Genomic DNA, 26299 nt, shown 5'->3' with positions numbered 1-26299 from the left:
GATCAGGATACTGATACCATTTGGGCATTTATTCTTTTTTAGTTACAAGAGACAGGCTGCAAGAAGCAGCTGTTACTGGACTAGAACTCAAAGACCCTCACTGCTTCCTTAGCACTGAGTGCAACTTAGTGATCTCACATTTTGCTATCTCCTGACAGAAGATTTTATTTACTTTTACTTTTTTACAATAGACTTGGCTGTACAGTGGTACCTCTGGTTACAGACGCTTCAGGTTACAAACGCTTCAGGTTACAGATGCCGCTAACCCAGAAATAGTACCTCGGGTTAAGAACTTTGCTTCAGGGTGAGAACAGAAATCGCACAGCAGCAGCGGGAGGCCTCATTAAGTAAAGTGGTGCTTCAGGTTAAGAACAGTTTCAGGTTAAAAACAGACCTCCAGAATGAATTAAGTTCTTAACCCGAGGTACCACTGTATTTGTTGTGATCACACTTTACATTTTTAGGTGTATACTTAAAGAAAGGTGAACACCCATAAAATGTCATTTGTGAAGTGTTCCTTCAAGCGTCAGATTAGACAGTAACTACTACTGTTCTGCACTGTGGTTATAGCTGGTTAAAGAAAAATGACACTGTACAAACAGTTCCTGACCTTGTCCAGCTGCCAAGACCAGACATGCATGACCCTCTTCAGCTAATGAGCAAGAGGACAGATAATCCTGTGGAGGAGCTGAGTGGTGCAGGTCACCTTTCCGATTTTCCCTACCCCAAAGAGCTGACTGGCACGATTGCCGATCAGGCCAGGGCTACTCATGCACAGCAATTGCTACGGTGCTTGCATGAAACTGAATCACCAGGGCAAGTGGCTTCATTCTGCATGGCGTGCCTCCAGTGAGCACTATGTTTGCAAGGTCAGCTCCACGAGTTGAAGGATACTCCATGATGAACGCAGTGGGGATGCAGAACATCTGTGTGCAGAACATCTGTGAATCTCTCTAATTTATATCCCATCCATTATCTGTGGCGGTACACTATGATTCATAAAATACGCCAGTGGCGCTGTGGATTAAACCACTGAGCCTCTTGGGCTTGCCAATCGGAAGGTCAGTGGTTCGAATCCCCACAACGGGGTGACCTTCCATTGCTCTGTCCCAGCTTCTGCCAATCTAGCAGTTCGAAAGCACAGCATTTACATGCGCTCTGGTTTTCATCATGGTGTTCCCTTGTGCCAGAAGCGGTTTAGTCATGCTGGCCGCATGACCCAGAAAGCTGTCTGTGGACAAACGCCAGCTCCCTTGGCCTGAAAGTGAGATGAGCACCACACCCCATAGTCACCTTTGACTGGACTTAACCATCCACGAAGAGTCAGACATGACTAAACGACTAAACAACAGCAACAACCATTCAAGGGTACTTTCCTTTACCTTTTTTACACACCAACAGAGAGGGGGGAAATCGTAACACCAACAAGACGTATAAAAAAATAACACCACCCTATGTTAGGCTGGAGGAGTCCCCGGCACCAAGAGGAAGGGAGGAAACAAGACAGTTCTTACAAATGATTTATTCAGTCATCATGGTAAAAGGCAAAGGCAAAGAATTCTGGTCATTCCTCCATAATGAAGTTGCTCCCTCTGGCTCCCACCTGCCCCTTCCTTCTTTCCTAACAGCACCTGACCCTATGGAGGCCCCCCTTGGTTAAATGTGCTCTTGCACACATAACTAATGTTGTGTTCTAGGAGACAGCAGATTGTCTATGCTGTCTAATGAAGCGTCCGCTGGCTGGGCTATCTACCCCCATGCTTCTTCTATATCTATATCTATACCTATACCTATATCTATATCTATATCTATATCTATATCTATATCTATATCTATATCTATATCTATATAAATGTTTATTAGTTTGTTTTTTTTACATACCATTTTCAACAGTAATTAAACATATTTTTACATCTTATTCAATTTTTTTGACTTCCATCAGTCCTGTCTGAGAATTTTCCAATCTAATCTCTTAGTATATATTTCTTATATTCCCTGCTACATTTAAAACTCATAACCAATATCTCTATTCTTTATCTACTTTGTAGCACTTCATATATTCCATCTTACAAAACTTCTTGTAGTCCTACTAGCATAATTTGTTGGTTACAATTGCTTTTCAAATAGTTCATATACTTCTTCCAATCTTCTGTAAATCTCTGGCCCCGCAGGTTTCGAATCCTTCCTGTCATTTTGTCCAATTCTGCATGTCCATTATTTTCGTCTGCCATTCTTCTTTCGTCGGAATTTCTTCTTGTTTCCATTTCTGGGCTAACAATGCTCTTGCAGCAGTTGTTGTATATAAAAACAATTTAATATCTTGCCTATTAATGTCCCGACTTATAATACCAAGTAAAAATGCTTCTGTTTTTTTTAAAAAAATGTATATTTCAACGTCTTTTTCATCTCACTATATATCATTTACCAGAAGTTCTTTACTTTTTTACATTTCCACCACATATGATAAAATGTTCCTTCTTTTTCTTTACATTTCCAACATTTATTATTTGTCTTATACATTTTAGCTAATTTCACTGGTGTAATATACCATCTATACATTATTTTCATCATATTCTCTTTCAAAGCATTACAGGCTGTAAATTTTATCCTTTTATTCCACAACCTTTCCCATTCTTCAAGCCGTATATTATATCCAAAGTTTTTTGCCCAATGTATCATTGATTTCAGATGCCATTCCAACAGTGTTTCATACATTTTAGATATTATTTTACATTCATTGTTTAATATTTCTATTTCAAATTTTGATTTTTTAATCATCAAATCCTTTTTTAAAAAAATCTTGTTTATACATTTCATTGACTTGGCGATAGTGCAACCAATCATTCAAATAGTCTTTAAGCTCCTCATAAGGTTTCATTTTCTATTTATTTCCTCCCCCCCCCAACCATTTCTCATAGGTAACCCAATTTTTACTCATATTTATATTTTCCACACTCATTGCTTCCTTTTTTTTAATTAAATATTTATTGGTATTTTCAAGAAACACACAACAAACCAAAACAAAGAATAAACAAGATAAAAACAACACAAAAATACATATTCAAAACTAAACAGAAAAATAAAAAAAACACATAAAGTTTCTGATACTTATTTTCCTCAACCTTATTTCTCAGACCTCCTCACACCTCCCCTTCTTGTATTCCAATTTAAATTGTCAATTCAGCAAGTCCTTAACTTATTTCTTCACCTTAACTTAAACATTTATTCTAACATACTATTATTTTACTTTACTTCTTTTTTCCATTTCCTCCATTTATTTTTAACAGCCTTATTTTCAATTAATTTAAAAAAGAAAAAACCAATTTCACCTTATTAAAATTACACATCAATACTTATACCTCATTAATTATTCTTAAACCTTTTTCCTAAAGTCGACCAAAGTTTCCCTTCCACGGTTTACCCAATTTCCTTACCACTAACAAAATATAAAACAAACAAAACAAAGCAAATTATCCTTATGTACCCTTTGGATTCCCAACCTCCACCCACCCTTCTCCCGGTTCCAGTCCCCAACCAATATCCATCAGTCTTTATGTTATTTATTTAGCCTGGAGATCTCACGTCCGAGGCCCTTGTATCTCTCTCAGTTCCTTTCTGCCGGTCTCTTTGATAGACCTTGATGTTAAGCCCCAGGTCTCGGAGGGGCTCCGGCCCAACAGAATCCATGTTGCTTCTAGCCAGTCCTCCGTACTTAAAAGCAAAGCCTATGGGGTAATCCAACTCTTGTTTCAAATTTCTTTCAAATCCAAATGTCCCCACAGCTCCAGCTTCCACCTTCAATAAATTTGTAATCCTCAGGTCTTCAGATCTCCTCCAAAGGGGATCTCTCCATTTTCCAGACTCCCAATCAGACCAGGCTTTCCGCATCCAATTTTTATTGTTCTTTTTTATCATCATGTCAGGCCTCATATTGTAGCTCTCCTTTGACTCCTGCAAACCTCCAGCTCCTCCTTCATTTTCTTCAAAAACAACATATTGCTCCATCGTGTCTACGCTTTCAGTTTCATTTATTTGTTCAGTTAAATAGGCTTCCTGTTTCAAGTCCTTATCAGACTCCAAACTGTTGTTTACTGTCCAGTGTAGTAGCGATACCTCTGTAGACAAAGCATCGTATTCATCTTGCAAGTTTCCCAAGAGAACAAGTGCTCTGTCCAATTCTGCTTGGAATTTACACACTCCAGCCATTTTTGTAATGTAGTATCCTTGTTACCCCTCTAGGGGGGATTTTAATTCCTTGATATTCCTTTCAGCTCAAAACCAAAAGTCCAGTTATTTTGTATCAACCCTCCTTAATTTCAACAAGTTATACCGAATAGACCAGCAAAAACAGCAGAAACAATGTTCTCTTTTTCCAGCTGACAACTAGCTGACTAGCAGCTCACTTGACAGCTGTCAAAATCTTCCATGCAACAGGCTTTCTCGTAGGACGTTCCCGGGTCTAGGGGGGGGTGTAATTTCAGCTCCCAAAATTCTTTTTATCCTCTAGAATATCTTCTTATAATGTCAAGACCGTGAGGTCAGGATCTTTTGTTAAAAAAACAAGAAACAGATTCTCTCGACCTTAGCTGCCCAGTCCTTTGCTTTAAATTGTTTACAAAGGGGGGGGGGTGGACTTCCTTTTTAGCCCCTTCCCGCTCGTTCCAAATCCAAGATAAGAAATTTTTTAAAGTTCCAATCTCCGTATTACTCACGGGTTGATGTTTTAGAATCCAATCGATCTTAGAAGAAGTTGGCGCTCTCTGTCAATGGCTTGCGGCTTCACTCCGTAGGCGAGGGAGTACTCTCAGCACCACGCCTCACCCTGCCTCCGTTCCGAAGCCTTTAAAAAGGCTCCGTCGCGGATTGGGGGGGCGCAAATGGTGCCCGCCGAGTCTCTGTGTTCACAGGCATCCGCGCCTGTGATTTTAAGGGTCTCCGCTTCGCCGCAGCGGCCAGACCCAGACGCTACGGAGCCGATTCCCTCCGGAGCTCGGAGGGAATCCGCCATTAAACAATGGCGCCAACCCGGAAGTCCACACTCATTGCTTCCTATGGAGATAACCACCACGGTGTTTTACATTCTAATAAATTTTTGTACCTATCCCATACTTCATATAAAGATCTTCAAAATATATGATTACCAAATCCTTTATGGATTTTTGTTTTGTTATACCATAAATATGCGTGCCAACCAAATCTATTACCATGACCTTCTAAATCCAACAAATCTGTATTTTTTAGCAACATCCATTCCTTTAACCAACAGAGGCAAACCGCTTCATAATACAACTTCAAATCTGGCAGGGCGAAGGCCCCTCTTTCCTTAACATCTGTTAACAATTTATATTGTATTCTCAATACCTCCGTGCTTCTTCTATCACTTTGTAACTTGGCAGCTTGCCAATCTCTGCCTTGTTATCTCCCTCACAGCTCGGCTGTAATTTCAAACTGGCCTCCCTCCTCCCTGTCAGCTACAGGAGAAGGGGGAGGAGATCTCCACCATTCTTCTTCCTCTTGATTCCAGTCCCTGACACCCTAATATTTTAGGTTAGGGTGAAAAATAAATACTTCTGTAAATAAGCCACGTTCCGTGCCCAGTAAACGCCTTTGCCCGGTGGCGCTGTGATCCACAGATTGCAGCAAAATACTGGGCAAGGTTTTGTATTCTGTGTCGGGGTGCTTTGTACAGACAGCAGAGCTCACAGTACTCAATTTGCTCAGTGGGCAAGCACATGCTTTGCATGCAGAATGGCCAGCCAGGTTCAATCTCTGAGATCTTCGGGTAGGTTTCCTCTCTGAACCCCTGGAGAGTTGCTCCCAGTCCGTGCAGACCAGTGATGGCCAAACTTGGCCCTCCAGCTGTTTGGGGATTACAATTCCCATCATCCCTGACCACTGGTCCTGGTAGCTAGGGATGATGGGAGTTGTAGTCCCAAAACAGCTGGAGGGCCAAGCTTGGCCATCACTGGCAATACTGAGTTAGATGGACCAGTGGTCTGACTCAGTAAAAGGCAGCTTCCTATGTGTAGACTGGAGCACTGCACAGGTTTGGATCATGACTGTGAGCCTCAGAACAATGTCCGTGCAAATATTTTAGCATTAAATGCTAGGATTCCCCCACCCAACCCTTTCATCACTCAGCATCTTGCACTTTTAATATGGGCAATTTTAGAATTTGATTATTTGATCTGATTTCTCAGTTGGACAGATGCACATCTGACAGACGCACTCCAGTATCAGGTGCAAATTCAACACATGCTGGCAACTTGTAAATATAATATAAGGAGAATAGCTACTGCAGCTACCTAATTAATAGTTTCAGAAGCTAGTCTCCCAAATTTGTATTTACAGGTTGATGTAAGTACCTGAGCTGGAGAGTATAAACAAAGTGTGCTAGTACCGCATTTTTCGCTCTATAAGACGCACCAGACCACAAGATGCACCTAGTTTTTGGAGGAGGAAAACAAGAAAAAAAATATATTCTGAATCTCAGAAGCCAGAACAGCAAGAGGGATCACTACACAGTGAAATCCCTCTTGCTGTTCTGGCTTCTGGGATAGCTGTGCAGCCTGCATTCACTCCATAAGACGCACACACATTTCCCCTTACTTTTTAGGAGGGAAAAAGTAAGTCTTATAGAGCAAAAAATACAGTACATACAATTTGCCTTCCTGGGCCAAATACCTTCTTGAGTTTAGCCCCACATTCAGGGCTCACATCAGGGGTGATAGAGCATATGTACCAAACTTTCTTTGATGAAAGGTCACTTCCGCCAGCTTGGTTTCCAAAGGAACTGAAGGAAAGCATTTTCGCTTGTGGATATTAGTCTCCATCTTTTTAACCTTGTCTGCCATTCTCTATTAGACATACATACACTTTTCTGGACACTAACCAGTGCAAAGGATTCCTTCTGTACTTGGAACTTCCAGGACGCTTTGGCCCATCCCTTTCCAAACACATACAACAAATAGTTAGCGTTAAGTATAGGGCAAATGGCATTAGGCAGGGACAGCCCAATACATTTTGGCACCTGAGGCAGACCCCAAAATGGTGCCTCCTTCCCCGTCAGGTTAAGAAAGGTGAGGGAAGGATAAGGAACAAGGTGCATGATAACTTTCCTCATAACACAACATTTTACAATTCCCATGGCTGGGGCTGATGAGAGTTTCAGTCCTAAACATCTGGAGGGCACCAGGTGGGAGGAAACTGATTTAAAATCGGCAGGTGTTTCTGAAGTCTTATGGAAAGCTAAGTTGTAATTATAATTATAATAGGATAGCAAGTGCTGCTGGGCCCCAGGGGTGTTTCACCACAGATGTTTACAAACCTTCATTAGTACCTCATTTTAGTGGTAAGCTGTTTCCAGTACTGGTGCTATGAAGGTCTTAAGGTCATAGTGGCATTTCCACAGGACAAATGTTTACTTAGGTTAGCCTTTTTATAAATACAGTGGTACCTCGGGTTAAGTACTTAATTCGTTCCAGAGGTCTGTTCTTAACCTGAAACTGTTCTTAACCTGAAGCACCGCTTTAGCTAATGGGGCCTCCTGCTGCTGCCGTGCCGCCGGAGCATGATTTCTGTTCTCAACCTGAAGCAAAGTTCTTAACCTGAAGCACTATTTCTGGGTTAGCAGAGTGTGTAACCTGAAGCGTATGTAACCTGAAGTGTATGTAAGCTGAGGTACCACTGTATCTGCATCTGCACATGTATGCGTGTGAATATAAATGACATGGAGTGGAAGGTTTTTCTTCTTTCTTTCAAGATAAAATGTTGGATTTTTGTTCTCGCTTTACTCTACAATGGTATTAGATTCAGGTAGGTAGCTGTGTTGGCCTGACACAGTCGAAATAAATAAATAAATAAATAAAATTGTCCAGTAGCACCTTAGAGACCAACTAAGTGCATGCACACTTCTACAGATACACATGCACACTGGACAATTTTTTTATTTATTTTGTCTACAATAGTATTAAATTTGTGTCTGTGGAAATTAACCTTTCTCTCTTCACATGAGAGGGTTATGTTCACACTGAATTGCACCAGTTGGGATATCTTTCTGCTACACTCATGAGTAGTAAAAGGGTGCTATTTCCTGTCAAATACTTATGCCCCACCCCTAGAGTTTGATTGGTCCCCGTATACAACTCTCATGCCTAGAAGGTTGGGCAAGTGACATAATTTGTCGTGGAGCTTCCATCTTCCCACCCACTAATCTTCTTGTTTGATGCTATTGTGGTTATTAACAACCCATCTCAGAATGTGAATCAGGGAGCTATTTCCATTGCTATAATTAGGGATGAGTTGAAACTGCTCATGCTGTTCTTTTTGGTTTGTGTTGAAAAGCCCCCCCTGCTTTCAGCAATGCACATCCGGCATTCATGTGGTCTGGACACCGTTCTTCTTGATATCATCATTCAGCTTTATTTGATCCCGGAGTGCCATGTGGCCCTCAGGATTGTGGGTGCCCACCGCTGCGGAAAGGAGGAGGAAAAGGAGCTGCTGCCACGGGCTGCCACAACACGGATGTGCAACATCACACACACAACTACACCTAGTGCGTGTGACATCACATGCACTATGTGCAGGCGGGTGCGTGTGACATCGCACATTCATGTAATGGCGGCCAGTGGCAATGGCTCCTCTTCCTCCTCTCTTCCACAGCCAGTGAGGCACACTTTTCTGTGAGAGGCTCAGTCTCAGAGACAGAGAGACTCTGCCTCTGTGACCAAACCCCTGTTGTCAAAATTGGGTGCCTTGCTGGAGGGTTGTGGAGGGCGGAGCTGAACCGCTTCTCTCTTAGAGGCTTTTCTCTTTGACTTTGTGGGTCCCCAGCCCCCACAATTATATTATTGCAGGTGCCCAAGCACCCACCGCCCCCTGAAGTTGGCTCCTGTGTTTGATCCACAGCCATTTAATCCAACTGGATGCAACATTTTTGTCAACGGAGTCACAACTAATGGTCAGGTATGGTGGAAGTTGTAGTTAAAACATATGGAGGGCACCATGTTGATTACCCCTGTCTTAAAGCAAGGCATTTTCCTCTGCCTAATCCTTTAGGCAGAAATGACAGGGGCTGAATTTGGAACCTTGGCGTGCAAATAATGTGTTCAGCCACTGAGTGATGGCCCTAAACCACTAGAGGAGGCCTACATAAGTGGCAGTCTATTAAGCCAATCAGCAATGTGGGGCAGGACCCCAGGGACTTTGTAAGTCTGTTTTTGCTATTCTGGACAGCAAAACTAGGGGGGTTGTCAAGCACTTTATTATGGCTAAAGGGCTGTGTATTTGGCTTGGTGGGTTATCAGTAGTGTTCTAGTGGCGAGTTGTCCCAGCCAACTTTAGTAGCATGATGGTGATAATAAATTGGAATTGAACAATGTGTACATGCTTGGGTTGAGAAGGTAGGTATTGTCCAGCTTCAACTGTTGCTCAGTCTTGCTTTGGCCTTTTTATTATAGGAAAAGCCAAAAGGTGTATGTGCTGGTGGTTGCATTAGAAAGGTTCTACAGATGAAAATCACTAGCCACATTGCAACTGGCATATCTGATGCTTCTTCTGCTACAACTGCATATCTAAAAGCTTGGCAAGGAAATCTGCCTGTCATAAGTTATATACCATTCTGACATTGTAACAGTCCATCCAGTCCACCTGGTCTTTTGGGATCCATTTCTGGATGCTTCAAAGAAATACTTCTTCAAAAAATGTTTCATTTTTTTTCACGTGAAGCCATTTCCGGGGGGGGGGGGAGAAAGTTCATCCACCTATTTTGTTGCTGTGGTTACTATTAATCATGATCAATGGCCTCTGTAATTTCATGGGATAAGTACAAGTACCCAAGTCAGGGAGATCAAGCAAAGGATTTCCTTCTAAGCATACCTCATCACAGGGGATAGCTCAAAGAAAGTGGCTATCAGTGGGTTTTCTTTTGCGCCATTTTATGAGATGTCCCCATTTTCTGTTTTACACCTATTGAGTTTTCGTTATGAAGTTTAAGAATATTTCACAGACAAACAGCCACTGACAATTCTTTTGGCCAACCTTTCCCTTTATGTATTCAATTTGTATCCCAGTATTTCTCCCAAAGCAGTCTCAGAATTTAGGATCTTTGCCTCCACCCCACTAAGCTATTGGGTAGGATTTTATCATCTCAAGACAGGCTAATTCTTCTGTATTTGTAGACCAGGCCTCATCCAAGCAACTATGGACCCCTCCAGACACCCTTTTTGTTGTTCATTTTTGATTATTTGAGCTCATGATGCTATTGGGGTGGTCATGGGTGACCCCACTTTTGATATTACTTGCTGCTGCAAAAGTTCTGGAGTGACCATATTGCTCCACTTCTAATGTGTGCCTATCCCATTACTTCCTGCTGAAATCCTGTTGCAGTTTATTTTTTGTCTCCATTTTGTTGCACTGTAAAAAAAGGTAAAGGTAAAGGATTCCTGACAGTTAAGTCCAGTCGCAAACAACTCTGGGGTTGCGGCACTCATCTCACTTTACTGGCCGAGGGAGCCGACATTTGTCTGCAGACAGTTTTTCTGGGTCATGGGGCCAGCATGACTAAGCCGCTTCTGGCAAACCAGAGCAGTGTACAGAAATGCTGTTTACCTTCCCACCGGAGCGGTACCTATTTATCTACTTGCACTTTGAGGTGCTTTCGAACTGCTAGGTGGGCAGGAGCTGGGAGCTCACCCTGTCACGGGGATTCGAACCGCTGACCTTCCGATCGGCAAGCCCAAGGCTCAGTGGTTTAGACCACAGTGCTACTCGTGTCGCTGTAGCACTGTAGCTCCTGCGAATAGCAGTTATGTGGTAGCATTGGTGAAGCATTGCAAAACAGACAAATTGAAGCAGAATAAATCCACCAATGATGAACTATTATTGCATTAATAATGTGTTGCAAAGCATATTGCAGCAAAATACTTGTCTCAAGAGAGGGCCTATATTAGCATATATAAGTTTAGTTATACGTTGTTGTTTTCTCAGAGAGAGGGGGGAATGGAAAACACTTATGTAAAACAGAAGCCAGGCGCATGCATGCAGTTTATTTAAAATGCAGACGAGGGTTTGGAGTTCTTGACAAGAAGCAAAGTGTATGCAGTGATGTTACAACTGTGTAGATACAGACAGCACAAGATGTTTTGGACCAGTTTTTAAACGAAATAGCAATGCATGCATTGAAGTGTGGGAAAAACATATAAAAGTGCTTAATTGTTACTAATTTTTATTGCAAGTAGAGCTGAAACAGAATTTCACAGAATAATTCTGAAGATTTCTTGATATATATATTTTTGAATTCCATAAACAGCTTTTAGGAAGGTTGAAACGCAATTCTTGTCACCAAAACCAGGGTACTGATGCACAAGTTAACTGCAGGTAAACACACCACACACCGTCACTTCCCCCAACCCTCAAATTTGGCTTCTAACAATTTTGGATTAATTTGACCTCTAAGCACCCACATCTGTTGCAGGTCTAGTTGCAACAATACTGTAATTTATATCAAAGGGAGTGTTCTGGTATGATGAGAGCATACATGCAAAGCAGGGTCAACAAAAACCAACTGAGTAAAATATGCATATAGCTAAATGTCATTCCTGTGCAATGGAACTGGAAAGAGAAATGCTACTTTGCAATCTCATATCGGACAGTGAAGCCATTGCTTCCCCTTCTGAAATGCTTTGCTAGAACGAGGAGGGGGAGATTTCTGAATCCAAATGTAGTGAGTCCTAATTTAGCCTGTGCAAGAAAACCCAGGGGGTGAAAAAGGGGGAAAGGAGAAATCATGGGGGGAGATTGCTTGCATAGCCAAAATAATTCCCAAAGATAGCTACCGAGCCATTGAACTCAAGCTACAGCAATCCACAAGAAATCAGAAACTTCTCTGCTAGAGATCGTATGTTGGGCAGGGCTGTTACTTTAGCACATGGCTGCCACTGGCCACAAATTGAATGATTCGTGCAGCTGTCTACAGGCGGGCTTCATTCCTTCCCAACAGCTGGGCTTCAGTGGAGACATTTTCTGGATGAAGAACTGACGGATGTTACATGCACATTTCTAACACCGGTGGTGCAGTCCCCTCGAGAACCGCCATAAATAGCTGATAGCATGCCTCCACCAGACCCGGAGCCATAAGCTCCCCCAGCAGCCAAGTTCTGCACTCCAACCCCATAGCCCCCACTCCCAGAGGAGCTAATTCCTCCGGCTCCCCCTACTGCGTGGTGGATCCCACCGTGGTGCCCACCCCCACAACTCCCTTCTGTAGAAATGCCTGAGCTGTGCCTGCCACCCCCAGAGGTCACCTCGTGCTTAGTGGTAGTAATGCTCGAAGCGTAGCCTCCGCTTCTGGAACTGAACCCTCCTCCAGCTCCTCCTCCAGCGCTATGTCCAATCCCATAACCAACACCGGCCGCTCTGCCTACTGAGCCAGCTGCAGTTCGGGAGCCCATGGTGTGGACGCATCCTGCACTTCCAGAGCTGAACCCGTCCCCAACGCCGCTGTAGGCGCCAACTCCGTGTTCTACGCCTCTTCCTACAGCAGCTCCAAAGGCCATTCCAGCTCCAGGTGCACATTCTCCAACCGGGAAGCCGCCACTCACCATAGCTGTGAAGGAAGACCAAGAAAACAGGTTCTGTTATTTTGCTGATAGATTTACAAATCCAAAGAAACAAGCAAACAAGCTGTTGATATTAATTTTTTTGATGAGGCGAATGTTGAATATACTCACCAACGCTGACAGGGTTCCCTGTGCATATCCTGTTAGGAACAGAGAAACAAAATGCATTCATTATTTTACAACTGAAGGTGGCTTACATATGGCGTTTTTGTACGATTGCCATATTTTGAAGACGAAAAAGGAGGACTCAGGGGGCCAGTCTTGGTGGTGGAGAATCTAACAGAGGGCCCCATCCCCAGTCTACATGCCTTTTCATGCACTCTTTACCCGAATATGTGCATTTTTGCACTGATTACTTGGCTGGAAAACTGCACCACAAAAGCCAGTGAAGTGCAAATTTTGCAGGATGGCTGTGATTCCGTACGCACTATGTTTCTGAAAGTGGAAAATTGGCAGATGCAACTTTCAATGTGACCTGAATCAAGCTTTTCCCACATCCCTACCTATGGTCCTCCATATGCTGTGGTCTGCAACTTCCACCCTCCATAATCATTGCCCATGCTGCCCGGGGCAAATGGTAGCTAGAACCCAAAAACATATCCGTTCAATTATATGTATATATTCAAAACGGCACCCCACCTGTTCTCCTCTCCTTCCAACATTGCTTTATAAGTAGCAATCTCAATATCCAAAGCCAGCTTGGTGTTTAGCAGCTCTTGATAATCACGAAGCAGGCAAGCTAATTTATCTTTGGCCTGCTGGTAGGCTGTCTGCAGTTCAACATGCTTGCTCCGTGCATCTTTTAGGGCAATGTCACCACGCTGCTCAGCATCGCAGATAGCTGACTGCAGGCTTGCAACCTAGGAATGGGGAAAAGAATAAAAATTAATGGTTTGTCAGGAAGATACTCAAGATAAAGCTAAAAGCAGAAGGAAATGGGATCTCCATGGCTTCTTGCAGTGCTGATGAGTTAGGGCAGGGATAGGGAACCTGCGGCCCTTCAGACATTGTTGGACTCCAAATCTCACCAGGCTCAGCCAGCATAGCCATTGGTCAGAGGTGGTGAAGTCCAACCACATCAAGAGGACCACTGTTTCCCTATCCCTGAAGTAGTAAAAGCAAGCACTCGCTTTCCTCTCTGCTGCTGCAACTTGGCTTTTACAGACCTTGCCACTGCAAAGAATAGGAAAGGGCTATGTGATTATTCTCAAAGGCTCTTCTCATCATCTTTTACAATGATTAGTCTTGGATATGGTTGAGATGGCTTTCTGAATTCTCCTCAGCATATCTTCTTCAAATATCCCCTGAACACTCATATATCATATTCTTAGACAATCTGTAATGATGACACTCAATGATACGTGGTTTACAGTTGTACCTTGGAAGCCAAACAAAATCCGTTCAGGAAGTCCGTTCGACTTCCAAAACGTTCAGAAACCAAAACGCAACTTCTGATTGGCTGCAGGAAGCTCCTGAAGCCAATCAGAAGCTTCATAAGCCCCGCTGGACATTCGACTTCCAAAAAAAGTTCAAAAACCGGAACACTCACTTCCGGTTTCCGATTGTTCGGGAGGCAAAACGTTCGGCAACTAAGCCGTTCGAGATCCAAGGTACGGCTGTATATCTTGGAGATTTAACTTTGAGGTTTGATTTCAGTCATTGGAAATTTACAGTATCTGAATGGCTAGCATGTGACGGGGTTTATATATTTAATAGTTCATTTGCAATGGGCATTTCAGATGTAACCCTCTTTGATAGTTGCCATGTGCTAGCATTTAGTAGTTGGCAGTATCTGATGCCTTATGACCAAAAGATCAAAGCCACCAGAAGAGTCCATTGGGCATGCCTTATACCAAGTCAGACTATTGCTCCATCTAGCTCACTATGGTCTACTGTGATGGTCAGTGGCAATGCAGGCAGGAACATTTTTCAGCCCTGCCTGGATATTCAGGGGATCGAACCCAGGAGCTGCTGCAAGCAAGGCAAATGTTCCACTATTGCTATGCAGCCTCACACCACCCAACTTTTTTGAGAGCTGGTCATTCTGCTCCTCCTCTGCCTCAGTAATAATCAAATGATCTTATTGTATCCAATACTGAGGCACAGCAAAATCATTCCCAGCAGAGGCAACAGGAAGGAAGGAAGGAAGGAAGGAAGGAAGGAAGGAAGGAAGGGCAGAATGTTGCTATATCTGGGTTCTTTCTTGCAGCAAACCCTCCCACCATTCTCACAGTTGGGGAACTACTGTATTAGGCCTTTGTCTATGGGTAGCTTGTGATCAGCACCACTGCCGTTACAGGAAGACAAGTTCATCTGCTGAGACAAGTGGCTAAAACAAGACTTGCTCTACCTGCTTCTTTGCATTGTCAGTATCGCTATGCAGCCTCTGGATCACTCTGTTCAGCTCTGTGATCTCATGCTGGTTGCATTTAAGCTCTTCGTTGAATTTGCCCCGATGGTTCTGCATTTCTGCAATCTAGTGCAAGGAAAACACAGTTACTCCTGGGAATCAGCACCACCTGAATAGCTGCTGAAGTGTCAAGGTAAGAAACCAGTGCTTTATCTCCTATAATGCATTAGCTGAAATAGGCCAATAACTGTGCACTTACTGAAACATGCACATTTTTATTTATATATACACAATGGAGTATCCAGTTAATTACTTCCACCAGTACAAGAATTTATGCTTGTACAACTGGACTTCCTGTCCCTCTCCCTGCATGCCCTTGCACTCTCCCAAAATCTGATCTGGAGGTCTGGGGGAACCTCCAGAGCGGATTTAGTGTGGTGTGGACCCTGTGCACAGGGAGAAGAGATGGAGGGAAGTTCCATTGCACAGCCAAAGGTCCTTGTGCTAGAGAGAGTACTTTTCTGGATACCACCCACAACTTTGATCTTTAATCCAGGGGATAAAAATGAGTGCAGGTGTTAGCACTCAAATAAATCTGAATTGTGCACTTTGTGTACATGCGGGCAAGTCTTGAATTTGAAATGCTGGATTCTATTGGCACAGCCCCTTATTGGGAATTTATGTATGATGTCTACTATGATGATGTTTGCGGTATAACTCTTAAATGATAATGACATAACTTAGTCAAAGTTGAGGCACAGTCCAAAGTGCATTTTTAAGGGAATAAGATGCACTGAATTTTAAGGGCTTTATTAGGATCACACTTTAATTCTAGGCTGCATTATGTTACAACGTGTGTGTGTGTGTGTGTGTGTGTGTGGCCAAAATGCCTCTAGTTTTGACCTAGAGCAAAGGACCACTATCTAGAGCAGGGGTCGGCAAGGCTTACCAGGCATGGGCCAGATCACTCCCACAGAGATCCTCCATGGGCTGGGCCGCCGTAGCATGACGCCGAAAATCATGTCTGCGCATGTCCACGGTGCCGGAAATTGCTTCTGCGCATGCCCAGATGCCGAAAATCATGCCTGTGCAAAAGCTATTTTGGGCACCTGGGCATGTGCAGACATGATTTCCTGCATCTGGGCATGCACAAAAGTGATTTCTGGAGCCGCGGAAGGGAGTCCCCATGCCTCGCTGTGCCGATTAAGTGCAGCACATTGTTACTCGCCGAGCGGGCAGCTCAGTTCAGGGATGGCTCGTGGGCTGGTTAAATGGCCTCTGTGGGCTGCTTCTGGCCCATGGGCCTTAGGTTGCCGACCCCTGATCTACATTGTGCACATAGATCTCTAAACGATCTTCCACAATAGTTTCAGTCATCATCAACTCCATAATCAATTATTTTAAAAATCAACATATGCTTCAGAGTCAATAGGTTTGCTGCAGGGTGGAGAGATCATTGCTGCTGAACAATCTGCAGTCTGGTACATGAAAGAAGGGTCTCTGCCTTGCTGCCTGAGTGCTGATGTTCAAGTCAAGCACTTGTGTAGCCACATTCCAAGTTGCACATTCCAACATCACAATGGTTCCTTGGGCTGAAATGGCACCCTGAACATACATTATAGTATGAATAAAGGGGCAGCTGTATTCTTGTTGAGCTAAATACTGATCATCTGCAGAGAACCCTAAATGGGGATTAATTCTGGTACTCTGACTCACCTTGTTGTGGTAAAAAGCTTCAGCTTCTTGTTTGCTGGTATGAGCAATATTCTGATACCAGGCTTCTACATTTTTAAGGATGAGGTCCATGTCCAAGTCTCGTGTGTTGTCCATTTTCAGAACCACCGAGGTGTCACCAATCTGGTGGTCGAACTGAGCCAACTCCTGCAGAACATGATATGGTCTCACTTTAAGACTGCACATGGCTAACCTTTCCCTTTTAAACATCATGCTCCTAATTTGGTCAAACAAATGAGTTGGACTGCTTAATGGGCTTTTCAAATTGCTCTTATTAAGACAAATTCTGTAAAAATGTGCTGGATTGCAATAACAACAGATGCTCCCAAGCTGTCCTCAAAGAGACATTTGTAGAGAATAACTTCTACCCAATATTAAAATGTAAACATTTAGGCAAATGGAGACATTCCCATTGAGTATGGTGGGAATAAACTGAATTTGTAGGATGCAACCTCCATCCATCCATCTTGTTTTCATTTCTACCATCTTATGCAACATGGCTCAAGTTCCGATGCATACAGTACATACAGTAGCTCTTCACATAAACAAGAGTTTCCTCTTCCCTTCAGTTGTTCCTTAAAACGTAAAGGTACCCATGACCATTAGGTCCAGTCGCGGATGACTCTGGGGTTGCAGCGTTCATCTCGATCTATAGGCCGAGGGAGCAGGCGTTTGTTCGCAGACAGCTTCCGGGTCATGTGGCCAGCATGACTAAGCCACTTCTGGTGAACCAGAGCAGCACACGCAAATGCCGCTTACCTTCCCGCCGGAGCGGTACCTATTTATCTACTTGCACTTTGACGTGCTTTCGAACTGCTAGGTTGGCAGGAGCAGGGACCGAGCAATGGGAGCTCACCCCGTCACGGGGATTCGAACTGCCAACCTTCTGATCAGCAAGCCCTAGGCTCTGTGGTTTAGACCACAGCACCACCCCCATCCTTACAAAGCTCCAAACAGGAGATTCCACAGAGGTGAATAATGACGTGGGACTTTGTGACCCCCATTTTACATTTGGGGAAACTGAACTGAGTCTGACATGGTGGCTTGCCTCAGGCACCTTCAGTGAGCCTGTGTAGCAGTTGTGGGGGGTGACCAAGCATACTTAAATCCCATTTTGTATAAGATGTCCAAATAATAAGTTCCTATTTCTTGAGGGACAAGCTTCTCACATGGTTCATATTAAATCGTACCTCTGCAAAGACACATCTCAGGACTTCCAACTCTTGTGCCAACACATCTACTTTGGATTCTAGTTCTTCTTTGGTGAGGAATACGCTGTCAACATCCTGGAGAGAGAAGGAAAACACACAAGAAAACATGAAAGGAAGGAAGGAAGGAAGGAAGGAAGGAAGGAAGGACTGGTAGTATTGAATTTAATAAAGCTAAAAATAATTCTGTTCTTTCTATCTTGTAATTGGCATTTTTATGATTCCAGTAAGAAGAAACATCTCCAGGCATCTTTCCTGCTGTGTGTGTACAGAATATCTGCTTTAACTGAGGTGCATATAGGGTAGCCTTTGTGGGCAAAGTATCACATGCACAGTTCCAGGTGCTCCATGGTAGTTGGACAGTATGTGTGTAATTAATATTTTCCAGGCCACAATTTCTTACCTTTTTGAGCACCACAAATTCATTTTCTGCTGATGTGCGCCTATTGACTTCCTCTTCGTATCTGTTTTGAGAGAGAAGGGGGAAACGCTTAGGGTTTGCTCTTACTGTTGGAAGAATTTAACAGAAAACCTGCTTTGCAAGAACCATCAACGGGACCCAAGAAAGGAGTGTTTACACTAAGGAAGGGGTCAGCAAGGTTTATCTTGCCTGGGACGGATCGGTCCCACGGAGATCCCTCTGTTGGCCAGATTGCGTGTGCAATTGCAGACGCAATTTTCGGCACCACGAAAGCAAGTCCCCGTAACGCGCTGCGCTGGTTTATCGCAATGGGCGAGCAGGCAGCTTGGTTCGGGGGCAGCTTGTGGGCTGGTCAAACGACCTCCATGGGCCACTTCCGGCCCATGGGCCTTAGGTTGCTGACTCCTGAACTAAGGCAAAAACAAAATTGGGAGTGAATTTCTTAAACAACTTTGGCAGTTCTGGAAGATTCCCCCATTGGCTGATTTTCCAGAGATTGCATGAAAGTGCTTACCATTCCAGAGTTAGGGCAATCAGTCATCCAGTTGCCTAGAAACACCCACATGACTGATAAAAAGATATACAGTGGTGCCTCGCAAGACGAAAAGAATCCGTTCTGCGAGTCTCTTTGTCTAGCGGTTTTTTCGTCTTGCGAAGCAAGCCCATTGACGGATTAGCGGATTAGCGCTATTAGCGGCTTTTAGCGGCTTTTAGCGGCTTATTGGCTTAGCGGATAAGCGGCTTAGCGGCTTAGAAAAAGGGGGGGGAAGGAAAAAAAACCCGCAGGAACTCGCAAGACATTTTCGTCTTGCGAAGCAAGCCCATAGGAAATTTGTTTTGCAAAGCACCTCCAAAACGGAAAACTCTTCCGTCTAGCCAGTTTTCCGTCTTGTGAGACATTCGTCTTGCGCGGCACCACTGTATTGGCCTCACTCTGAATTGGCTTCATTTATCCACACTGATGTCATTGTGTAGTCAAATCTGATTGGCTACCTAGTCCCATGAAAGAATGATGGGATCATGGGATCAAACAGGGTGGGGAAGCAGTTCTCTGAAGAACAAAATAGCACTAATTGAGCAGCACAGAGGATGGAACAATGGTAGTGACCAGAAACCAGCTGAGTTTTTAAAAATTAAATCTTCTCAGTTAAACACTTTTTTGGTAGGCAACTGTGCTTAACAGTTTGCAAAACAAACTTCCCTTATATAATGGATTTTGTATGTTATTTTGTTGTATGTTATTTTCACAAATATATGCATTCTATTCACATTTTACCCTAGTACATGCATTTTTGTACCCATTGCTTGGTTGGAGAACTGCATTGCATAATTCAGATAATTTTGAAGGATGGCTGGGTTTCCCTTAATGCACTTTTTCAGAAAGTGCAAATGAGTAAGTTTGCTTTTAATTGTTCTTCCCCATCTCTAGAGATGGCTACAGATTCAAATGGCTATGTATATGAGCCCTTCAGTATCAAACAATCTTATCTTGAAAAGCAGCTATGCAGATTAATGGGTGATATCAAATTAATGGGTGATATCAAATCAAATTAATGGGTGATATCATCTGCATAAAGCAGATGAAATAAATTAAGTCCATTGATTTCAATGGGGCTACTCTGAGTGTGTCTTAGTTGGTTTTCTCCCAATGTGTAGAAGGGGAAATTGGAATAGAAACTTTTTTTTCCAAAAGAAGAAGAAGAAGAAGAAGAAGAAGAAGAAGAAGAAGAAGAAGAAGAAGAAGAAGAAGAAGAAGAAGAAGAATTAAAATGGCCCCTCTAGTCCTGGGTGAGGAGTTAGGCAGGCTGCAAAACTTTCATCTAGTGAAGTGATTCTCAAACCTTTTTCTCAGGGCCACATTTTCAGAATAAAAAATTGATCGTGCCACATCAAATTTTATTGATGAGAAACACATTGGAAAACAATGCAAAACAACTCCTAGCAGTGCTTGATTTTGAAAAGATATCTATCCATATTCTGCAAAAAAATAAAAATAAAATAAAATTATACTACACTAGGCACATCCAACTCTCAAGAGACTGTGATCTACTCATAGTATAAGACAACTGGACAACTGACCAGAGTTGTTGAGCTTTTTTGGGGGGGGTACATTGCTGGGGGTCCACAGTCCACCATCGACCAAGAGAGCACTATGATCGGATGATCGGACAGTAGATCACGATCGACCTGTTGGATATGCCTGTACTACACTGAGATGTTTAAATGCTTCTTTGATTGTCCTTGAATTTTCCCACCACACTTGCCATTGTCTCCTGCCACACCAGTGCAGCACACCACACCCTAGTGAATGAGTTTACTTACTTTGACCTGTAGTCCTCTACCAGTTCCTGCATGTTCTTCTGTTCATGTTGCAGTTTCTGTCTCTCACTCAAGAGGCATTCTAGCTGCTTCTTAAGTGCGGCCAGGAAATTCTCATAGTAGCCTTCCAGGTTCTTCCTTGCAGGTTGGACACACTGGTGCAGAAGCTCCCACTTGGTGGCAAGCACCTTATTCTGCTGCTCCAGGGATCGGACCTGAAAGGAACATGTTGTTATTTAGTCGTTTAGTCGTTTAGTATTGTCTGAGAGCCAGTGTGGTGTAGTGGTTAAGAGCGGTAGACTCGTAATCTGGTGAACTGGGTTCGCTTCCCTGCTCCTCCACATGCAGCTGCTGGGTGGCCTTGGGCTAGTCACACTTCTCTGAAGTCTCTCAGCCCCACTCACCTCACAGAGTGCTTGTTGTGGGGGAGGAAAGGAGGAAGGGAAAGGAGAATGTTAGCCGCTTTGAGACTCCTTCGGGTAGTGATAAAGTGGGATACCAAATCCAAACTCTTCTTCTTCTTCTGACTCTTCATGACCCCATGGACCAGAGCATGCCAGGCACTCCTGTCTTCCATTGCCTCCCAGTTATATTTCCCATTCTGGCAGGTCTCCCAACAAGGCCTAATTTCTTGCTGTGCATTACATAGCACAATTCAGAGGTGAGAACGCACTTTCTTGTTCATGCTTTTCCAGCAACAATCCAAAATGAAACCTCGCCCCAGTACTGATCAAATTGCAAGGCCTAAAATCTTATTGGGTAGGCTACAGCGCAGTAGCTTACTATATGTTATCCCAGTTTGGTTAAATGCCTTCAACCAGGCTACTGAAAGACTTCCGTTTTCCACCAAAAATTCTTTGGTGTATCAAATTGTGTCCCCTATGCTGATTTATGTCTAGAAACAAACCAAATACTTTTAGAAACAAAAGTTTCGTTCCTAACATTTAACTTTTAGCTGTGGCTGCATTACAGATATGGACCTAATATTCTTGTTGCGGCCATGTTAGCTGAATACCAATAATCAGGATGGTTAAGAGGGATGGAGAACAAAATTAAACAGATAGGAATCCCACTAGACTCCTTGTACTGCTTATCAGAAAATCCTGTGTTTGAGATAATGAAGTGCAGATTGTCAGACAATGGGTTTCAAGAATTTAGTAGCCAAATCAGGAATAGGATTTGTGCAAGTTTGGGGGTGGTGCGATCTGAACAGTCAATGGTGACTTATCTCTACCAACTGACCAACCCAAATGAATGAAGGGGTTACATGCTTCAAACGGCATCGCCCCGCACCACCCACTGAAGAGGTAACTTCCTGCATTCTGTCACCTTGGTCTACTACCTCATTTTGCATTGTGTTTTTTTAAAAAAACAAAAACAAAACCCAAAACAAACAAACCCTCTTTTAATAATACTTCAGTGCAGTTTAGTCATAGACCTCAAAACTAAGTACAAACAAACCTTTATTGCCAATTAACTTATGTGTTGAGCAAGATAGTCACCCACTCCCTACTGGGAATTATAGAATCATAGAATGAGAGAATTGCAGAGTTGGAAGGGACCACAGGGGTCATCTAGTCCAACCCCCTGCAATGCAGGAATATTTTGCCCAATGTGGGGCTCAAACCCAAGACCCTGTGATAAAAAGTCAAATGCTGTACTGGCTGAGCTATGAATGAAAGTTAGAAGTTGATATCAGGCATGGGGAACCTGTGGCCCTCCAGATATTGGTGGACTAAAGCTCCCATCTTCCCTGACCTTTGGCATACCCTCCAACATTTATCCAATGAAAATAGGGACGTCCCATTCTATAATGATAAATTTACTATTTATACCCCACATGTCCTATTGGGTTGCCCCAGCCACTCTGAGCAGCTTTCAACATATATAAAAACATAGCAAAACATTAAACATTAAATAAAAACTTCCCTATACAGGATTGCCTTCAGACGGCTCAGGAGTTGGATAACTCCATACCTTCAACATTTCTCCAATGAAAATAGGGGCATCCTAAGGAAAATTGGGACATTCCAGGATCAAATCAGAACCCAGAATGACATCTCTAAATCAGGGGTGCCCCTGGAATATAGGGACACTTGGAGGGTCTTTTTTGAACATGCTGTCTGGGGCTGATGGGAGTTGGAATCCAATGACATCACTGTTCCAGAAGGTTCTTTGATGCTCTTAATTCACTTGGGGTGGGCACCAAAGATAAGACACTCCCACCTTTTCCAGAGGTTCTCGTGGTGTTAGCTATAACAGTTCAGAAACAAACCATAAGCTGATTCCCCTCATACAAAGCTCCCTGGTGCCTGTTTGAATGAAGGAACACTCTTGTGGGTATGGGACTGGTTCTTAAGCACCCTTTTATCCGTAAGTAACGAATTGAAATTCAAATGTTTTTCAGGGAACTTATTTTCCATGCAGAAAATAAGACTGCAGCACTCAATGCATTGCAGATGGATTGTACTAAACGTATGAGAAGATTTCCAGCAGACAAGAAAAAGAAAAGGGGTGGGAGTTGTTAGCTAAAAATAATCTGAAGGATGAAGGAGAAACTAGTAGCTTTATAACTTCCCATTTCTTTTTCTCCTGTGCTGGAAATAGTCTCCTGAATCTAATGCAACCAGTCTGCAAGTCTGTAATATTAAATGCTATGCATTTATTTCCTAGATGAAATATAAGTTCTCTTAAACTACCCTGCAACAAACCAGGTTGCAGTGATTCAGGATATCATTTTACTTGTATGCAATCTGAAGTTTCTTCCACTACCCAGAAGTCTTAATAACTGTCTGAGTACAGAACCAAAATGAATTTTGTTGCAAGTAATATTTTTTTCAAACAGGTCTTGCAACTTATGTTTGCATTTTCACTCTACCTTCCAGTCTCGCCCACGGCAATTTGTGTATGTGTGTTTAAAAATAATAATAACCAGTTGCCATTCCTCTATGATACTTGCAACATTTTTACAGGAAAATATAGGCTACCCAGTTTGTCCAAAATGAGGCCAAATACATTCTCCTGGAAAAACAATGCCATTTCATTTCTTCACTCCATGAGTTGAAAATGGAATGAGAAGCTCCAGAGGTTTTTACAACTGATGTAAGATGGACAAAACAAAGCAGGATGGAGGGAACCAAATCTGTGCTGGATTTGACATACAAAGTAGCATGTCAGGAAAATGGAGCAAATGGAAAGCATTGGAGGGCTATTTTAGCAAATTAGGAGGAGAACTTTGAACCAAGAAGCTCATGGCTCAAATGTTGTCTTTTAGGCTGTGTACACACCATACATTTAAAGACTCCCCCCCCCAACCGCCAATAATCCTGGGGTTTGTAGTTTACCCATCACATTGTTACAATTCCCAGCACCCTGAACAAATTACACACCCCATGAGACTTCCCAGGGGTGAGGAGAATGCGCTTTAAATGTATGATGTGCATGAAGCCCTAAACAAACTACTATCTCTTAGCTTTCCTCCCCAACTCCACTTCTGCAATAGGAGCATAATCTTTATAACAAGTCTGTTGTAAAGTTTCCTGAAATAATGCAGTGGGTCCCTTAAACCGTAAAGTGGTTTATATATGCGCTAAATGCATAGTTATGTTTCAAGAAAGGCTTTTAAGAAGTAGATTTCATGGTGGGATTTTAACCGGTGAGTAAAGGTAAAGGTAAAGGTACCCCTGCCCGTACGGGCCAGTCTTGACAGACTCTAGGGTTGTGCGCCCATCTCACTCAAGAGGCCAGGGGCCAGCGCTGTCCGCAGACACTTCCGGGTCACGTGGCCAGCGTGACATCGCTGCTCTGGCGAGCCAGAGCCGCACACGGAAACGCCGTTTACCTTCCCGCTAGTAAGCGGTCCCTATTTATCTACTTGCACCCGGGGGTGCTTTCAAACTGCTAGGTTGGCAGGCGCTGGGATCGAGCAACGGGAGCGCACCCCGCCACGGGGATTCAAACCGCCGAGCTTTTACCCACAGCGCCACCCGCGTCCCTAACCGGTGAGTAGGAAATGATAAATAGATGTGATTGGAGGGTACTTCTAAGACCAGGGAGCACCATGGCAGAAACCCAAAAGAGGAGGAAAGGGAAAGGAGCAAAGGCAGAATGAACTACAACTAAAGGAGGTTGGGGTCCTCATGGAGAAGGAGAAGGAGAAGGAGAAGGAGAAGGAGAAGGAGAAGTGTTTGGACTTGATATCCCACCTTTCACTCCCCTTAAGGAATCTCAAAGCGGCTAACATTCTCCTTTCCCTTCCACCTCCACAACAAACACTCTGTGAGGTGAGTGGGGCTGAGAGACTTCAGAGAAGTGTGACTAGCCCAAGGTCACCCAGCAGCTGCATGTGGAGGAGCGGGGAAGTGAACCCAGTTCACCAGATTACGAGTCCTCCGTTCTTAGCCACTACACCATGCTGGCTCTCTTCTCTTCATTTAAAAATTGCCTTGGGGAGAAAACCCATTGGATGGCCAAGCTCTTACCTTATCGATGAAGCAGGCAAACTGGTTGTTCAAGGTCTTCATCTCCTCTTTCTCGTGTGTCCGTGCTTTCTGCTCCTCTGGATCAACTCCAACCGAAAGTGGCTTCAAGAGGCGTTCATCCATCGAGACACCTCGGATCCCTTCGCCTCGGCATGGCATGCCACCACCCAAACCTCCCATTCTACCATAACCTGCAAAGCCACCCTGACACCCTTGACCGCCCATGCCCATGCCTTGACCACCCATGCCCATGCCTTGACCACCCATAACCATGCCTTGACCACCCATACCTATGCCTTGACCACCCATAACCATGCCTTGACCACCCATGCCCATGCCTTGACCACCCATAACCATGCCTTGACCACCCATACCTATGCCTTGACCACCCATGCCCATGCCTTGACCACCCATGCCCATGCCTTGACCACCCATGCCCATACCACCAATACCACCATAGATTTGTCCTCCATAGCCCTGACCACAAGCAATCCTTCGACCTCCACCACCAAAGTTATTAAGGCTCACGCTGGAGTAGCCACCAGCTCCCTGCGTCCTTGCAACTGGCTGGCACATAGGAGCACAGCTGCCTCGGCCACCACCCAGGCCACCAGTGACAGAAACAGAGGAGAAGCCCCTTCGTCCACCAAGGTATCGAGGACCACCACATATGTTCATGGTAGCTTTTTGAAAAGTGAAGCAAGCTGGTACTATAAGTGAAGCAATGGGACGAAGGAAGAGCAGAGGGCGAAGTACAGAGAATCCCTTTGATATGAAATCAGGAGCTCCGCTCTTATATATGGCTCAAGAGCTGCATGGGGTGCAAAAAAATTAAATGAAACAGCATGGGTTTGGTTTGCCTAGCAGCCAGAAAAAGTTCCTTTTAGTGCAGCCTCTGCTCCAGAGCAAACACTTATCATATATGAAATAGTGTGAAATTAAAAAAACTTGCTTTGCTTGCAAGCTTTCTTCTCAGCGGCCTTTGTGCTTTACTTTAATTAATCTGCTTCCTCAATGTGTAATTATCTTTCAGCAAAATACTTCAAGTGGCTTGTTTACAGGTGTGTTTCACTTGCAGCTTCATCCCTTTTTATGTTTAATTATGTCAGGGAACATACCATTATTGTTAATGAGCAATTTTTCCAGGATTACCGTCCTCCATCCAGATA

General features: G+C 43.6%; 1 protein-coding gene across 1 annotated transcript; it reads right to left on the bottom strand.

The window, feature by feature from the left end:
- Positions 1-12005: 12005 nt before the first annotated feature.
- Positions 12006-25875, bottom strand: LOC128409640 (keratin, type II cytoskeletal cochleal-like). Its single transcript, XM_053380205.1, has 9 exons — positions 25131-25875; positions 20653-20864; positions 18313-18373; positions 17892-17987; positions 16684-16848; positions 14968-15093; positions 13257-13477; positions 12729-12757; positions 12006-12604 (listed from the first exon to the last, which is right to left on the bottom strand). The coding sequence occupies exons 1-9, from the start codon at positions 25806-25808 to the stop codon at positions 12006-12008; spliced, it is 2187 nt and encodes a 728-aa protein (XP_053236180.1). The 5' UTR covers positions 25809-25875.
- Positions 25876-26299: the final 424 nt, after the last annotated feature.

The sequence above is a fragment of the Podarcis raffonei genome, chromosome 2 (assembly GCF_027172205.1).
Source record: "Podarcis raffonei isolate rPodRaf1 chromosome 2, rPodRaf1.pri, whole genome shotgun sequence".
NCBI classification, from domain to species: Eukaryota; Metazoa; Chordata; class Lepidosauria; order Squamata; family Lacertidae; genus Podarcis; species Podarcis raffonei.
The sequence above is the reverse complement of the archived record's forward strand: the minus strand, read 5'-3'. Positions and strand labels throughout refer to the sequence as shown.